Source organism: Micromys minutus, assembly GCF_963924665.1.
Source record: "Micromys minutus genome assembly, chromosome: 6".
NCBI lineage: Eukaryota > Metazoa > Chordata > Mammalia > Rodentia > Muridae > Micromys > Micromys minutus.
Window position 1 is genome coordinate 3076492 of NC_137975.1, and position 19185 is coordinate 3095676.

The following is a 19185-nucleotide window of genomic DNA, read 5'->3' on the forward strand; positions in this document are numbered from 1 at the left end:
CTCAGTGTGTAGGTTATGCCACAAAACATCAAGATGCCCAGGCTGCCGGAGATGTCCCATTCTAATATTCTATATCTAAGGAGAGATGCCTGCCCCAGGAAGGATTGGCTTAGGCAAGATCTGAGTTAATTCTTCATTTTCAGCTTCTATCATAGACGTCTCAAATGCTCAGTGGTGCACAGAAAATCCACCGAACACAGGACACCTAGTCCACACTCTGTGCATAGATCTTCTTTAATTTCCCAAGTTAGCAGCATCATCCAAATCTTCTAGGCGTGGAAACAAAGGATCAGAGGGTTTAAGTGATCAGCCCGAGCCATATAGATGGAGTCAGTTCCTGGATTTGAATTGGCTTCAAAGCTTTCTCTTGTATTGTGATCCCCCTCTAGGCTCAGTGGATTGAATTCCCTGGCAACAGACCTGCTGGGTGTGCCCATGTTGGTACAAATTGTTAAAGGTATCTCCTATCCAAGGCAGCCACAATCACGTTCTCAACCGCATCTCTATCTCTTATAACGTCTGCCCGTTGAAGCCCAGAGGACTTATCTGTACTTTACCAACAGGTGTCTTGTATCTCAAGCTATGTTCTAGGGAAACAAACACAAGGGAGCCTCGGTTTTTAAGCCTAGAGATCTGCTCAATGCTTCCAATAGTTTTTGACTTTTTAATTCCAGTACTGAAACTGACCCGAAGGCCTGGAAAACACTAGGGAAGGCTCTAACCACTGGGATACTTTTCTAGTCCCGTTTTTACTTTTATTTTTGAGTCAGGGTCTTACTCAGTTACTCGAGATTGCGTTCACTTCAGGCTAGCCCTGAAATTATGATTGTGTTTGGCCTTCTGAAAAGCTGAGATTTTTAGGTGTGTGCTAACACATTTAGCTAGGTGGTTTTAAATAACAGAGCCAAGTTAGTCACCAAGATTGACATTCTCTCCCAGAGCACTTGCAGTAAAGTCAGAGCAATACCCATGGGTGCCAAATTCAAATAGCAGAGGGGCTGCCAGGGAGGAGAGAGAGGGGCAGAGGGGGAGGGGGAAGGGAGAGAGAGAGAGAGAGAGAGAGAGAGAGAGAGAGAGAGAGAGAGGAGGAAAGAGGGAGAGAGAGGGGCAGAGGGGGAGGGAGGGGGGAGAGGGCGGGAGGGAGAGAGAGAGAGAGAGAGAAGGAAAGAAAGAGAGGGAGAGAGGGGGAAGGGGGAGGTAGAGAGGGAGGGGGGAGGGGCAGGGGGAGGGAGCAAGCATTAGTGACCTGAGGGATAAGGGAGAGCAGAAACAGAACAAGACCAGGACCTAAACACAAGTGTCTTCCTGCTCTGAGTGCTAGCTTGGGCCCCTTGTCTAGTTCAGTGGGAAGATGAAGCCATTCACTGACAGCTTTAGTGTGCTGAGTCTACAGGGTCGTCGGCCACGTCTCCCTCACAGCCATGGCACAGCTTTTCTTCCAATTCATCTCTCTGTTTGCTTCACGACCCAAATACTTCTCTTGCTGATCCCTAAAGAACCTGGCTCACAGAACCTCCACAGATCCTCTGAACCTCAAGCTCTGCACAGAAAAGTGAGCAGATGCTTTAAGTTCTTTTCAGGCCCACACGTCCCCGTTGACTGTCCCCTTAAAGTCCCATTCATGCCCCTTGAATTCATTAATAATTCCTATGAGCCAGAGGGGAATTCTGGGATCCTTAAAGGCCGGATTGTGTTCCCACGTCCCTAGTGACCACTGTACCAGGACCACCATTATCAAGTCTTCAGAAAGATGTAAGCAGCAATGAAAACAAACCAGGAGACATATCCTTGCTCTTTGAAATCACAGCTTTAGTTTGGTTATACGAGTGTGAGAGGGACCAGTGAGGCAAGGGATGAAGGAAGCAATGTGGCTCCAGTCTGATGACACGCTCTCACCATGGAGCAAGACATTTCTCTGTGCGCATGCATGTGTGTGTGTGCATGCCCACGTGTGTCCATATCCCCCATGCATGTGCGTGTGCAGGCCAGAGGCTGACGCCACTATTTCAGCTAAACTGGCTGGCCAGAGATCCCCAAGATGCTCCTGTACCCCTTCCTCAGTGCTGGGTTACAGATGCGCACCACCGTTATCAGCTACTAAGGACTTAACGCAGTTCTTCATGCTTGAGCAAGCACTTGAACAACTGGGCCATATCTTCAGCCCTGCAGGGAATTGTTCTATGTGGTGACCACGGCAGCCAAGTCCACTTCCAATTAACAAGCGCCATGACTTCTTTTGCAGGTCATGTGGCATTTAGGCTGGTACACAACAGTTCCACGTTTCTCATGAGTCTCAGGCACAGAAGGGACCTTTAAGGACACTGCCAGAAAGCAAAGCAATGCCCCAGAAGCTGCATGTGTCAAAAACTGTATCTGGTTCTCCAGCAACTTGGAGACTCCATGTCAGACTGACCTGATTTGATATAATCAACAAAGGTCTTTAAAATGACTCCACACATGCAGATTTCACCACACTCTTCCTTATCAATAAGTATAGTTTTGAGCCCACAGAAATCAGGCCCTTCAGGAAATCCCACATTTTCTAAGTTCCATGGGCAGAGGGTCCCTACATAAAGAAACTTGCATCTTAAAACAGCTGATTTCAGGTTCACATGCTGCTCTTCTTTAGACTTTTACTCAAACAATACTGCCCCGAGTAATTCCAACCAAGAGAGCCCAGGTCTCAAGTTCATGCGCGGTGGATTTTAGAAGGAAACCTAGAAGCAGAAGAATGAATGGAAGCGAGGAAGGAAGGAGAAATGGGTTTCCACAGGGACTCTGCGTTGCTTCCTAACCTTCCTGTACTTTTCTATTACTGTGATAAAATATCCCGATCAAAGCCTACCTAGGAAACAAGGAATTGATCCTGGCTTATAGTTCCCGTGGGAAAAGTCCTTCTTGGCACAGTAAGGTGCAAGAAGTCGATGACCACATTTTTATCCACACACAGGAAGCAGAGAGACTGAACAGGGATCGAAAGGAGGTGACAGACCCCCAAAGCCAGTCCCTGGGACATACTTCCTCCAGCCAGACTCTGCCTCTTAAAGGTTCCACAATCTCCCCCCCCCCCCCAACAGTTCCACCAATGAAGACAAAGTGTTCAAACACACGAGCCGATAGGGACAATTCTCACTCAGAGAACACTGCCTGCCAAAGTCAAAGATACACACATCCCAGACAACTTCTGGGGTCCTATGTGCTCATGGGCACAGCTGAGTTGTAAGACACTGCAATCTCTAAGATCCATAACTGAAACACAACAGCAGCAACTGGGGCCAGCCACAGACAAATTCCACTGAGTCTGTGTGTTTGATAAGATGCATATTTTAACAGGCACAGTCTTTATATATTTGCTAGTTTTACTGACACTTTTCTGTAATATATTTTGATGCTTTTCCTCTTCCCCAATTCCTCCCAGGTCCTCCCCCCCAACTTAATAACCTAAAATAAAGAGTAGTGCACACCTGTAACCCCAGCACTCGGGAGACTGAGGCAGGAGAATTGCTGTGACGCTACCCTGGACCACACAGTTAGTTCAAGACCAGCCTGGACTACAGCATGAGCTCCTGTCTCAACAGCCAAAGTAAACCTAATTCTAAATGAGTCTGTGGTACCCTTTAGTCTAGTTTACTAGTCACCCAAGGGACAAACAAAGGGAAACAGAACAGACTAAAATGTTCCTTGAAGTCCATCTTCTTCACTTATCTCTAACAGTAGAATGGTGTCAGAACCTTCTCTGAGCTGGCACAGTGAATGGTGCCTACAGTTTCCAAAACTCTCCCAAATGAGAAGAATGCTTTAAGGTCTCAGTATCAGAAACAGGGGCCTAACGGAATGGAGTTCGCCATCAGCAAAGGAGTTTCACGTTAAACTCACATTGTGCTGCCCCCACCCTGTGTGGGAGTGTGAATGTGCTGGTGTGGTTGTGTGTGGTTGTGTGTGTGTGTGTGTGTGTGTGTGTGTGTGTGTGTGTGAGAGAGAGAGAGAGAGAGAGAGAGAGAGAGAGAGAGAGAGAGAGAGAGAGAATGGACTCACCTGTGTATGAACATGTAGAAGCCAGAGGCTATTGCTCACCACCTCATTTTGGGATGAGTCTCACTGAACCCAGAGCTCATTGCTTCAGCTAGACTGGCTGACTACTGAGCTCCTACAATCTGCCCCTCTTAGTGCTGTTGACTGTAGGTGTGCACTGAATGCTTGGATTTTTATACGGGGACTGGGGATCTGAACTCAGGTCTTTATGCTTATGCAGCAAGAACTTTACCACTGGACCATCTGCCCTGCCCCAAGAAACTCACTTTAAAATGAACTCATGGGATAAGGAGAGTAATGTCTGTATGTAAGTGTACATACGATGTCATTATTCTGAGGGTAACTATTAAAATAATTTTAAAGAAATTGAAGATAAACCTCCAAATCAGCCTCTCAACGTTTGGGAGTTAGGATGTTATATAGAGATATAAAGTAATGAAGCCAAGGTGGAGGGAGGGATTTAAAAGCCGAAGCTGGCAGATGTGTGTGTTAAGTGTAGGGGAGAGGGCGGCACTCCAAGTTCTTAGAAGACCATGTTCCTGTGTCTGAAGGTCAGCTGCAGTCTTGATGAGCCGCCCAGGTGAGAGCAGTTGGATACACATAGTGAGATTTCCTATGCAGACAAATTGACAGGCCTTGGCCTCACACCCTAGTGCGCTTTTACACGAGTTTTGAGGAGTTTTTATTTAGGATCCAGAGGAGGACACAGAGGTAAATTTCAACCTACCCCCTACATAATCTAGGAAATGCAATGGACAAGTCATGGGAAGCTGGGCTTTACCTCCATAAGACTGGCTTTGTAAGATTTAGGGAGTTCTTGGACATTTCTGGAAGGAACAAACAAGCTTTCATCAGCTCAAAACTTCTCAGCATGATTCTTAGCGTAAAGCTCCAGGTAAAAACGGATTAAATAAACTCTAAAAAAATTTCCAAAGATGACTTGGGCTGTGTTTATAGTTGTTTTCACGCTTGTATTGACCAAATAAACACTTAGCCATGTTCTGAAAGCCCAGGAAAATTACACGGAAGAACTCGACTTAAGTTTCGGCGACGTGAATGGTAGCCAGGACTTCACTGGGCAGGTGGGGGACTGAGAGGAGGAGTTTCAGTTTCCGATGCTTAACACTTCAGCAGTACTTAGAACAAACAGCAAATGCAAAAGGGAGGACCAGAAAGACATAGTGCACAGGGCAGGGAATTGTCTGTGAAAACCAAGGGAGTGCACTGCGGATGGAGTAACAGCTTTCTTTTACATAAGCTTATGTTTGGGCATGGGGCAGAGCCAGGAAGCCAGCACTGGCTCAGCAGGCACCGTGTTCGAGGCTCTGGGTTTGCTTATCGGTACCGAACACAGGACCAGAAAAACAAAAAGAAAAAGACGTATCTATAGTGGGAACATTGTTCATACTGAATTTAAATACTCCTCATCCAGGGAAGGCTCTACCTGGCCATGATCAAGTCAAAATGCCCCAAAATGTCATGTTCTCTCCTAGGGGCTTTAGATAGGAGCAGTGAGTAAAAGGAGGCAGAGTTTCAGTCAGGGGAACTTGCTGAGAAGAGACAAGATCACTTCAGTGTCTTGTCAGAGGTAATGAATGTTCGTAAACCATCACTTAAAAATCCAGGTTTCAGTTTTTCCAGTCTACACTGAACTACTAAGCAAAATTAAAAAAAAAATTTAACCACTACCTCCCACCCCCCCCCCAAAAAAAAAAAGCCCCAAAAAACCACCACCACCACCACCACTACCACCACTACCACCAACCACAACCACAAAAAACTAGTAGTGGAAAAAGCCAAATGAACAGAAAAAGAAAAGATCTTTATCATAGTGGGAACAAAATATTTCTCTTTTTGCTTCTCTTTACTAAACAAAATGATGTAAGCAGGCTGAACATCTTTGGAACCAATATGTGAAGTTTGGTAATTGATCTGAAATGAAGTTTTCAGTGTCAAGTCAGACATATGCCAGTGTTTTACTGAAAACAATGAAACACATTTAAAATATTTCTGTCTGGGCAGGGAACTCCACAGAGCACGTGTAAGGCCATTATCCCCTCTTTATCCCAGTGGTGGCAGCCGCTGCTTCTTCCACACCGTACACGACTCTGGGCTTCCTCTTTCCCAAGTCCACTTTTCAAACTGGGTCTGCTCTGAAATAGTTACAGATTTAAGAGCATCTCCATCTTCCATTAAAACCATGCAACTGTACGGCAGGATTTTCAGGGAGAGATGACCAGATGACAAAAGCCACAGAAGGTAAAAGCCACACATTCTTTCTCCTGCGAGTGTCCTTACTTCACGTAGGGGGAGGGGAATCGTAAAACAGAGGAGAAATGAGGTAGAGCGAGATGTTGGAGGAAGAATGGCTCAGGCAGGTAGTGGAGAGGAAGGGAAAAGAGGGGTCAGGAGACTTAACCAAAATGATGTTTTCACGGGGACTCACATGTGAAAGTCTGAGAGTGGACAGTAGAACCTGTGGTATGAGTGAACAGGAGTCCTGGAAGCTCAGGGTGTGAGTGGGCGTGGGCATGTGGGTGTGTAAAGATGTAGGGGTGGGTTAACTATAACTATGCATCACAGTTCTGAAGAAGCCTTAGGAAACTCCACTAGTATGTAAACTAATTAAAATATTATTTTTAAAAAGTACCCCCACGTTGGCGACTAATGTTGCTCTCCAAAGATACCAGTTTTTAAAGTGGAGATTTCAATGCCAGGCGCGGGTTATCTCCCTACAAGTTACCCCTCAGAGAACGGTCAGAGGCACCCAAAATAATCCAGGTTCTAGCTGTCACTCTGGCTTGCCCACCAGAACTAGATGGTAATGTCCCACTGCTGAACATAGCGCACTTTGGTTGCAGAAAGCTGAGAAATCAGTCGTGAGCAGATCAGAAAGCTCCCCACCAACCGGTTTTCAGAGGTGGAAGGTGCCACGGTGGAAGGTGCCACGGCAGGCTGCTAGACGAAAGCTGTACACCCATAGCTGCTATGGTGGCAGTCGATGGGGTAACCAACTACTCTTTTGATTGGCTCTGATGTCTGCTCCCCGGGAGGAAGTTCATGCCCGACATTGCAAACGTGACCAAAACCCACGGCCAGGGAAGTCATAGAGGAAAATCTATTGATCTCAATGGTCATGTTGCCAAACTGCCTCCTATCCAGTTTATCACCATGGCACTGTGCTGGTTCCAACCGTGCTCAGAAGAGCTCTGACTGCAGTGGGAGCAGGAGACTTATGAGGGCTTAGCCACAGACGGGACATCTGTGTCATCCCTGCCTCTGTCTAACACTCAGGGAACATCACGATGAGTGGGGACAGAGACGGTAGGAGCCAGAGGAACAGAAGTGCTGTGAAGTGCTGTCCCCCCCCCCCCCGACATGACATGGCTGTAGTACACACGAGTTCACAGCAGCTGTGGTTACCCGTACAAGATCAAGTCAGTCAATCCCAGCACACAAGGGAGGCGTTACAGGGCTCCATCCGCAGCTGAGGAGTTCCTGGCAGTTGGTGTTAGTTGGGACTGGAGAGTCACTTTTTTAGGAGTGTGGGTCCTGGTAGGTTCCTTAGGTTCCCCATGTCCACACACACATGAAGACTTAGTGGATTAAAAATAAATAAAAATTACAAAAGAGAACACAAGGTTGGGGTAGAACTGTGATGGGGGGGGGCTCCCTTGGGGGAGTTGGAGTGGGTAGTGAGAGGCATATATGATCAAGATACATTATATACATGTATGAAGTTTTCAAAAAAAAGTTAAAAACAAGACCTGCCTAACAACCCTTGAACTAGAAAAAGGGGGAGGTCTAGAGGGAGCTCCATCCATAAAACAATTAGCTTGCAAACGTAAGGACCAGAGTTCCATCCTCGGAAACCACATAAAGAGTCAGGCACGATAGTCCATGATTGCAGTCCCAGAGCTACGGACGTGGACACGGTGGGTTCCTGGAGCTCACTGGCTGGAAAGGCTGGCTTATCTGGAAAACTGTGGGTCTCACTGAGAGACTGTCTCAGAAAACCAGGCAGAGAGGTTCTGAGGAATGACTTCTGGCTTCCATATGCATATACATGCATGTGCACCTGAACAGACATGTGCACTTGCAGACAGACAGACAGACAGACAGACAGACACACACACACACACACACAGTAGAATAATAAGAAATGAAACTTAAAGACTGCCCTGTGATGCTTTAATTACAGCACATTCTGTTTTAATTTTTTATTCCTCTCTAGGATAGCGTTCATAAGTTATGTCAGATTTGTAAGTTAATGGTGTCACCTGACTCCATATGCCATTCAGTACGTGGGGTATTGGAAATCAAGTTATTGCCTGCTTTTCTACATAGATCAATTTCGTACTTGGAGACTCTGATGAGAGAGGGCCAAGAAATTCCAGTCATGATTATTATAGACATCCTTATTATCTGCGATGTCATGATGAAGACACATTTAGAGAAATATGTCACTAGGCAATTTTGTTACACAAACATCAGAGAGGGAGCTCCTATAGACCCGGATGGCAATCTCCTAACGTGGCCTGTTAGGGCATCTATGATACACGAGACGGATGTCAATGTGGCAAGGAATGTCATTTCTTAATAACATATTTTCTTATAAGGAGAAGGCATACATTTCAAACAGCTACAATACGTAGGCACACGTCACTGGTATAGCCACTTGTTACCAAGCATCATGTACCATAGCTGGACGTGCTGTCCTTCCGTGCAGCTGGCAGCGGGCATGGTTTTTACAGTGGCATCGTCACAGACGTGCGAGCAACGTGGTGTAACAGCACAGATCCAACAGTACTGGGTGTGAGGAGTTACTGGCTCTGTCATCTGAGGTGACCACCCTTGTGTATGCACACTGACTGGACGATGGCTAGGCTGTGTGTGAATATACTCACATACTTACACACGTATGATAAAAGTTTAAGGTATGAATTCTGGCGCAGTTAATGGTTAATGACAATGGATAATGATTATGGAAATAGTTATGAGTTACTTAAGAGTTATGAATCACTAGTTGACTTTTTCGCTAGGGTTTCTGGATCTCTCTTGACTCTTCCATGACTGAGGCTGTAGAAAGTGAAGCTGCACCTTAACGGGAGCACTGCATTGGACAGGCAACCGTGGGAGGGTTACTGAAGCACTGGGAGTCTCAGCAAAATGCAGACAACAGCCCTCTGTGTTACCTGTACTAGCCGGTGTGCTCTGGAGGCAAAAAAAAAGTCTCTGCCCAGAGGAGCGCAGTAACAGAAATGGGGCAAGATGTTTGTAAAGAATTTGGAAGTAAACGGAGGTGTTTGATAGGCCCCGGCAGGCAGTATAGCACACTTGCAGTACAAGGTTTGAGCTTTTCAGTGGGTTCTACTGATCTCTAGAATGAGCTAGAGAAGCGAATGGTCCTGGTGGCTCTATCCGATCATTCCCATATACAGTCTTTTAAGCTTTGGTCTCATCCTTTGCCAGAAGATTTGGGACACGGGGTTAAAAGTATCGTTAGTGTATTCATCTTGAAGTGATGTAGTTTACTGGCCTTCTTACCTTTTCAATTTTCTCATCCAGCATTCTGAAGAATTCTTGTTGGCTTTCAGAGATATGCATGCTGGAAAACAAAAAAGAGTCAGCGTTTATTCCAACACCTTCTCAATCCATGCCCTCCAACATACACAGAGGTGCCCCTTGCCCCTTAAAATACCCCAAAGCTACTTTAGAGTAGGCTACAAACACGTTCCCAAGTGTACGAGTGCTCTCGATGTAAGGACTCCAACTTCCACTCAATGGGCAGCCTTACTTATACTGTTATCACTGGGCAGGGCTTGCCAATTATTATTACTTTTCTTTAAAAACACATTTGGGATTCTAAAAGAAGAAAAGTCGGAATGTGCAACATGTGGCATTTTCGGCGCCATGCATGGAACACGGATCTTACAGAGGTGGCAGCTGTGAGTACAAGCCCGAGACCCCAGAGCGGAGGGCAGAAGGCAGCCCGACCCTGCCCCCCACCAGTTTCTGCACCTTTAAGAAGAGGAATCATGGACGGGAAAGGCTAGGCACTGTGGGGCTCTACTCAGGAGTTCCTCCCAGCCTGTTAATACCTGCAGATAATTCCTCGCAGGTGGAGGGCACCGGGTGAGAGGCGCACACTTATCTGCTGCAGTGTCTGGGGAGGAGGGTGGAGGGCAGGCCGAGGACGGTTTCTTTGCTTTAAGCTAAGTGTAGGGAGAAGCCCTCGTGATGTGGCGTCAGAAGGACACCTCACACTCTAGAGGCCACAGGAAGGGATAACTGAAGCCCGGCAGGCTTTCAAGAACAAGACTCCCACAAGACGCTCTCTAGGTATAAGGCCAAGACTTAAAAGTCTGTGAGCACCTGACATCGGCTGTGCTGTGGAAGGCAAGCGACGTGAGCCACTAATCAGTTCACAGTTTACAAAGCACTTTCACACCTAGCGTGTAAGTTTGCCAATCCTTTATGAAATTGCTCAAATAAAAGAAATGTTCTATTTGGGAACTTCCTATGAAGGTTTTAGAAAATGGGGTAAGAATCTGGGACGAAGAGGACACAGTAAACAGCCTCTTCGTAGAATACTGAGCAGAAACGCCAGCGTGCGTATCAACAGCAAGTTTTCCCAACTTGCTCACAGCTTTACCTATTTAGACATCAAAACATTGTTTCCTTGAGCTATCCTGGAGGCAATCCTGTCCAACTGCACACTCTAGAGATTCACTATAAGTGTGCTCTCTTGCTGACTAGAGGCTATGCTGGTAGTCTTAGATCACTATACTTTTCTGCAACACTGTGATACCCAGGGCCACCAGCATGAATGGGACTGGTTGTCTGTCAGCCAATCGACTGTAGCCCCAGCACTTTTGTTCTGTGCCCGATCCCGAGACTTCTGTCAACTTGTGTTCCCGGAAGCTACTTTATGCCAGGCTTTGGAATAGCACAGCCGAGCTTTTCAGCTGTGTCTGCAGTGAAGGTAACACTCCCGGGTTTTCAGAGGGTGCAGAACATGAACTATTTGGCATCTATGTTTGTCACATGGGCATACTTTGGTTTTCGTTCTTGGCCAGGCTCTTAGCAGTTGAGACTTGAAGGTAGCAAAGACGTTAAAACAGGTGTACATCTTCATATAGACAGCAGGAGAGACACACGTCTGTGTAGACAAATGTCCAAGGGACTCCATAAAAACGGCAATCTTTCTGGTTGTCTTTTTTCATTCTTTCCTTCCTTTCTAAGAATTATTTATTTGGTGTCTGTGAGTACACTGCAGCTGTCTTCAGACACACCAGAAGAGGACATCAGATCCCATTACAGATGGTTGTGAGCCACCATGTGGTTGCTGGGAATTGAACTCAGGACCTCTGGAAGAGCTGTCTCCAGTCTCTTAACCTCTGAGCCATCTCTCCAGCCCCCTGGTTGTATTTCTTAGCAGTGTAACAGCATATCTTTGCATGTAACAGCAAGGCAATAAATATTTAATGGACTGATGGAGCACTATTTAAATTCATGCGACGCTTGACCCCTCACAGTGTGGTTTGTCACACAGGTAAGGTTGCTTGGCGTCTGACCTCACACCTCTCTTCATACATAAGCAGGTTTTCTGCTAGACACCTACAGCTGTTTCCAACTTCCATTCACACCTTTACTGAATGATTACAACACACAGGCAGCAATGCAATGAGCAGTCACCCCTATGCATGGAGGGCGAAGGGGGAGGGCGAAGGGACTTATCTCTTCTTTTTCCCCCAATTTTTTTTTTATTGGATATTTTCTGCATTTACATTTCAGATGTTATCCCTTTTCCCTAATCCCACCCTCCTCCTCCCCCACTGCCCCCATGAAGGTGCTCCCTCTTCCAGCTGCCCTCTCCCACCTCAGCACCTTGGCGTTCCCTTACACTGGGCAAACGAGCCTTCGCTGGACCAAAGGCCTCTCTTCCCATTGGTGCCAGAAACAGCTGTCCTCTGCTGCATATGTACCTGGGGCCATGGGTCTCTCCATGAGAACTTATTGGTTGGTGTTTTAGTCTCTGGGAGCTGTGGTGGGTCTGGTTAGTTGATAATTTTGTTCTTCCCATGGGGTTGGAGACCCTTTCAGCTGAAGGAGAATATCTCAACCCTGAAAGTGTGTCAGCCACTGCTGTGATTACAGGGAACTTCTGGGTTCTGTATCAAAAACTTGAGGCTGACGGTGAAGGATGCTGACCTAGGAATATTGTGGACACACAAGCACAAAAACTCAGTGTTTAGTTTCTGCCCACTGATAGGGGAGTGCTCCCTGCCTTTACAGACCAGGCAGACTCACTCTTGACATACAGCCTGCTTCCTGCAGTTGGTGGGGCCGTACGAATAGAAAGGGGGTGAGGCTTGTCATTGTCAAGACCTTATGCAGGACATAGTTCTTTCAGACACATGCTTCTGCCAGGGGGCTATGACACCCTTTGCCAGAGAAACAAATGTTCCCTTCAAGGTCCCAGTTACCTGTCCATCACCTTACTTTTAGTGAGGTAGAAAGAGGGAGCCTTACTTTGTTTACTATGGTTCCATTCCAGAGGGAATTCTTCAGAGATTTCTTTAGAGAATAAAATCTCATAGAATTTCTACTCTGATGAGACAGGGTGCCTGGATACCATGGACTCTCCCATTACCATGTTGTCAGCATTTACCTGCTGTGAGAGGACAAACTGTCCTGCGAGGACCAGTCCCTGGGCACCAACTCTATTCTAAGCACTTTCTTTTCCTGAGGCACAACTGGATGACTGGGAGTTGGGTAGAGAGACAAACGCCACTGATTTTCTTATCCTTCCTCTACGTACTAGGAAGGGACTGCTGCACTAGAAACAAGTTTATATAGCATGAAGATGTGGGGCTAATACTCACCAGTTCCAAATCTCATAAACAGCTAGGTACTAGCATATGCACTAACTATTAAAGCCCAGGTACTGCAAAGCTCTGTAAAAATCACCTTGCACCCTCAGATGCCTTTCTCTCTGTTGCTTCTCAGCTAAGTGGGACTATGGCATCCAAACGCAAAGCAACACAATGAAGGAATGACAGGCAAAAATGGGCTTCGGAGCTAAAGGCATTTGCCTTTCATTTCCAGTGACACATGCAGCTTTCCAAGTATGGGAAACCTCAGCCACAAAAATATAAGGCTATAAGATGGTTTAGACCTGATAGTGACGTCTTAAAGGTAACGCCCCGAAGGCTTCAGATTCAGCGCAGCCATGGTCAGAGGAAAGGGTCTCTGGGAGTGGGGCACTGGGCCGTAAGGAGGATGGAGGCTCCTGAAGGGTGCACGTTGTCTCTGACCCTCTACCTGCTCTTGTTATCTGTCTCCTGCCTCCACTTTCCTGCTGCCTCAGGGTGAGCAGCTTTGCTGTACCTCATGCTCCTGGCTGGGGCTTTTATGTTTCATCAGAGTCAGAGACTAACAAAGGCGAAGACCATGAAATAAATGAACCCTCCTCTCTTCAGGTGTCTCATCTCAGGAAGTTTGTCTCCGTGATGGAAATCAGACTTACAGAGGAGGTGTCCTCATTGCTATGGTGTTTGTTTTTTTTCTCTTTGTTCTAATTCTAATCTTTCTGACATACTTCCAGTGGTGGTTCATACATAGCTTCTTTCATTTATTTACTTAGTTTCTGTCCCTTTGCTAGAGAAACCATTTTTCTTGCCTGTACTGGATGGTTTTGTGTCAACCTGACACAAGCTGGAGTCATCACAGAGCAAGGAGCCTCAGCTGAGGAAATGCCTCCATGAGATCCAGCTGTAAGGCATTTTCTCAACTAGTGATCAAGGGGGGAGGGCCCAGCCCAGGGTACTTGCACGGGAAGTGACTGGCTGTGTTACCAGCTGTCTTGTGGTCTCCAAAGACAGACCAAGTGCACAGCTGTGACTGTCATCAGGGAGGCTGCCTGGGGACGGCCTGGTGACAAGCAGCATGGGTCTGAGTGGGAGACAATCAGCTGTACCACTGCTCTTACATGGCAAAGCCTAAGTACATTCACACTGGCCATTGTACGTTGAAGTGAGCACCACATCTCTTAGTCTTTCCCTAACCTGCTGAGGGAACCTACTGCCATATGGGCCAAGAGCCTTGACACCCACAGACACTGGGCTGTGTTAGTCAGGGTTCTCTAAAGGAACAGATCTTAGAGACGAAATGTCTCTCTGTATGTGTGCATATGTATATGTGAGGATGTACGTATATGTATATATGTATGTATAAGTGTGTATGTGTGTGTGTCTTCAGTATACGCTGGAATCCTGCAAAGTTCGGTTCTAATACCATTGAAGGAATGGCATTAGAGGGTGAGAGAGAACAGGCCAGCAGAAAACGTGGCCCAGATTAGAGATGGAATTAAAATCTTATCTTCCCATCTCAAGGATCTGGATTAGAAGTAGATTCTCCTACTTCAAATTATTTAAGGAATGAAGGAAAAGGAGGAGGAGGAGGAGGAGAAGGAACAAAAAGTCCCTCGAAGGTGTGCCCTGCTCGCAGGTGTGCCCTGCTCGCAGGTGTGCCCTGCCATTTCGGTTCTAGTCAGTTCCAGATGTGATCAAGCTGACACCAACAACAGCCACCGTGAAAAGCAGGTTGTTTTAATCTCAGTCTTTCAAGGGAGGTCCAACAATGACTTCTGCTATGGTCTTGATATCAGTCAGAATGTGGAGGAGGTGACTGTTGAATGTACCTGCATTCCTGGGAATTAACTTGGTCTTAAGTAAATACTACAGTAAAGATTTATATGTAAGAAATAAATAAATATTTCTCAAGAAATATAACAATGGTCTCATGTGACAAAGTGATTTTTTAATTGGATATTCTCTGCATTTACATTATTCAGATGTGATTTCCTTTCCCAAATCTCATTCCCCTTCCCCTCCCATTGCCTCCATAAAGGTGCTCCCTCTCCTAACCTCCTTCTCCCACCTCTTCCCCTACACTGGAAAAACAAGCCTTCTCTGGACCAAAGGCCTCTCCTCCCATTGATACCAGAGAATGTTGTCCTCTGCTGCATATGCAACTGGGGAATGTGCTCTCACGGAGAGACCCAAGACAAAATGATTTTAACATCAGCATGGAGTGAGTCCTAGAACAATCTACAAATGATTCAATATTTATTTTTTATGCACTATTTTACTAACTTCTTTGAAGATAGCTTCTTGCTTTGTAATTTGGTTTGCCTGGAACTCTGTGAGCAGACCGGCCAGGAACATGTGGCAATCCTCCTGCCTCCGTTCCTAAGTGCTAGGTCCACAGTCATGTCCCAGTATGGCCAGGGCATTACCGATTTCAGTAAAATGAGAGCGTTCATAAGTTGGCAAGCCATAATATCTTCAAGTACCCACGCCACTGAGGAAATGTACAACTTAATTTTTCAAGTTGAAGATCTCTTAAAATTATATATTATTAGCAACAATCATGTAATTAGCACCCAGATTAGGAGGGAGCTTCTGGCTCAATTGTGTTTCTCCCAGTGAGGAGCCACCATGCTTTTTTATTGCTTGGCTTTTTTTTTTTTTTTTTTTTTTTTTTTTTACTTTGCCACATACTTGTAAGCAAAATATTAGGTTTGAAGAACATCCTGCTACTCACCATTCTGAACATGCCCTGCCCTGATGTGTGTAACATGCACCCGCCTCATCCATCCATCTCCACAGACATGCAGCATCCCCATCCGAAGAGCATGCCACAGTACTGTTGCTACCCACTGCATTGCTGATGGACACTTGGCTCTTCTGAAAGCTTTACCTAAACTACTGCTATGGACATCCCAGAGCGTCTCCCAGCACAAATGAGACGTGTTTCTCAAGGGCATGAACCTGCTGCCAGTGCTGCTGGAGGTGACTTTTTCCTAGCTTTGACTTTACTAGATAGGAAATTGGCTTCCCCCAAGTTGCGCTGCTGTGTGGCCCACAGCAGGGGTTGAGAGCATCATTTATTATGATTATTATCATCACCATCATTATTTATTCACATTCTGGCTAACTATTGTCAGACTTACAGTTTTTGGAGAATCTAGTGGAATGAAGTAACATGCTTTTCGAACCCACCCAGGACCCCTCCTCTGTCACGTGGCTGTTCATGTGTTTGCCTAGTCTCTGGGTTTTGCAATTTTATTTGTAGAGTTACTTTCTTTATTGTGGAAAACCCACACTGTCACTTGTATGTCATCTTCTGCTTTGTGACCTCTGCAGTGTCCTGATGAAGACATGTTCATAAGTTCAATGCAGCCATCAACGAGTACATTTCCATAAGATTTATGTATACTTTGTATCTTAATGAACTGCCCCCATCACCAATATGAATGAAGCAATCCCTCTTTTTTATTTATTTCCCTAACTGGCCTGAAATAGTCAGGTCAGATATGCACTGAGGAAGCTCTGAGACTGTGGGGTTCTTGTTTCGTTTTGTTTTGAACCGTCTCAATGACCAAAGCTTTATAATAAGCCTTGATTAGCCAGAAGGCAAAAAATTGAGTTTTAAAGATAATCCAAGAAAAGCAGAAGAGAGAACTTACTTTGCTCTGGGTTGATGGACTAGTCCAGGGATTTCTTTATTAGTTTTAAGCCGTGTGTTCGAGCTGGTACTTTTTTCCTGAAAAGCAAGCACAGGCGGAAAAGAGTGAGAACCGGCAGTCATACCATTGCAAGCATTTTCTGCCACGGACTCTCTGTTCTCTAGGGCCCCTCTACCAAAGCTGCACCTAACGAAGACAAAGGTTCCTACAAAGGTGTCACACGGCACAGGCAGAACCCGCCGGACGTTTGAACAGGAAAGGGCTGTAAGGAAAAGAGGAGCTTGTCTTTGTAACCACTCTGTTTAGAGAACAGCATGCGGCTGGCGTTTAATTACCGATTTCTAACAGGGAGAATGGACCAAGGGCTCCAGTGTCCGGAAGAGGGGACTGGGACAGTCATGGGCACTGTCTGCCTGTCCAGGTGAGCTGGCACTAAGATAGAGAGTAAGACACTGGCTGGGACAAAGACTTGACTGCAAATGACTCACAGAGTGTCACTTACGGTGACGTTTGGGACTAGGTTCTACTGGATCAATAAGTCTTTGCTCTTGGCACGACAAGTTTGTACTTCCAGCGGAGCCCGCAAGGGGAAGAAATAGTCAAGTACTAACTGCTGGTGCATCAGTAGGTATATGTCTTAAAAAACACATCCATCCTCTGCTTCAGACACATGTGAAGCGCTTTCCACGTAGCTGGAAAAACATACCCTTAATGTGGAAGGAAAGAGCATTCTAAACCTCATTAATAGGAGGCTATTCGTCCTTAAAGAACTTGAAACGGGACCAAAATTGAAGGGGCCACTATTTAATTTAGGAGCTAAATGCCACAGCGGGCTAGCTCACCAGCTTCACTTCATGTGGAAGAACCTGGACGACATGAAACCCACGCACCCCAAACGGATTCTTCTCTGCCCCCATTTTTCTGAAGTGAGACGTGGCATTTCAGCCAGTGAAATTCCAGCAACCTTTATACGGGTTGCCATTCACCACCAAATACAAATGGGCCCAAATAACATGAGCACTCTGAAAATATTGTGATTTCATGTTTTGGGAAAAGAAAAAAGTTACCGTTTGCCTACAGGTCACTTTACCTTCTTTATAGTAAAATAATGTATTGTGAGCATTTAAGAAGATTAAAACAAGGTTGGTATGATGGTTCAGTGAGGAAACGTGTTCACTGCACCGGCCGGATGACGTCGCCCAATCCCCCGAAACCACCTTCGAAAGGAGACCTAACTCCCAAAGCTCCCTCTACATGCTGGCCACGCCTCCTAACGAGCAACAGAATAAATCTGAATACAAGAATGGGCTACCGACTGCTTCCTCCGCAGGGTACACAGGGGAAAACGCACAGTTATCCGTGCTGCACAAGGAAGGGGAAGAATCGAAAACACAGCAGCTCTGGTAGCCCAGGGCCACGATCACTGCAACCACTGGGGGTTGTCCCCCCCCCCCCAGGGCCTCGGGCATCGAACTCAGCACAGAAGAGCAGAGGAAACAAATGGTCCCAGCAAAAGACCTGCCTCCCAGCAGGGTGAAAAACACAGCTTCTTCCAAGTTGGTTACTTTCTCCTTGAAGTGTGTTTTCTCAGACAGATAAGCAGGCAGATCTGCCCCTCCCTGTCGTCACACAGTGATAGGCACAAAAGATAAGTCACCATTTTCAACACCACAGGGCAGGGCACTGGCAAGTTTCACAGCTGGAACCTTTTATATTTACCCACTGAACTACCCGACATAGTTATAGTACCTCTCCAACTCTCCCTTAGAAACGGCTTATCTGTGTATGTGACATATATGTTAGATATACTATGTAATTGTTATGTTAGGAGCATACCCCCAGATGACAGAGGCTCAATGGAAAACTTTCTGCTATGCATTTATGTTTATTTTATGAATGACAGTCTATCAAGACACGTTATTGGAGACTTATTTTGACTAAGCCAGTATTCTAAGGAATTTACATATGTGGATATTTTTATTGTTCGTAAGTATTTAGATACATTCACTTATTTTCACACCTACAACACCTTTCCGAGTTACAAGACATTTTGTAACTCTTCCTTTTCTCATTCTTAAGACACGATTGCCTCATTCCTCACCGTTAGCATGATGAGATTACAGTATATACCACTGTTCCTAATCACTTCATCCCCATTTTATAGATTAGCAAACTGAGGCATTGAGAGAGGAAGACCTTAACTGAATTATATAAATAACGAGTAGTCAGACTGGAATTTGAGCGCAACAGTTGGTCACTAGGCCAAAGTTATCAAATGCTTAGAGTCACCTCTTCTACCGACAGTCTTCACATTTTGACACTTCATACACATTACTCTCAAATGAGCATTTGTTAAAATCTCTGTCCATCCCATCATAAATCTCTCGACTGTTGTCAAGTTCATAACGGTAGATGCAAAGTTTTTGGTTAATGTCTGAACTTTATCACCAGCAAAACCAAAAACAGACTCGTGCTATTTTCCTTCGAGTGGGAATCTCTCACCAATCATTTTTGAGAAAATGGCACGGCAAACTCCCAGGTTTGAGCATCAGTGGTTTGCCCGCCCGACATCTGTTTTAAAGGCGCTATGGCATTCCATGAGAAGGTGCTACTCAGCT

The 19185-nt window shown here is 45.8% G+C and overlaps 1 protein-coding gene across 1 annotated transcript in view; it reads right to left on the reverse strand.

Moving 5' to 3' along the window:
* Positions 1-19185, reverse strand: part of LOC308421820 (uncharacterized protein C1orf21 homolog) — a 196545-nt gene that overhangs the window by 12655 nt on the left and 164705 nt on the right. Inside the window, exons 4-5 of the mRNA XM_080918283.1 lie at positions 16568-16644; positions 9580-9640 (exon numbers count right to left, since the gene is read on the reverse strand). Of these exons, the coding sequence (XP_080774409.1) occupies positions 9580-9640; positions 16568-16644 (138 nt within the window). The remainder of the gene's footprint in view (positions 1-9579; positions 9641-16567; positions 16645-19185) is intronic.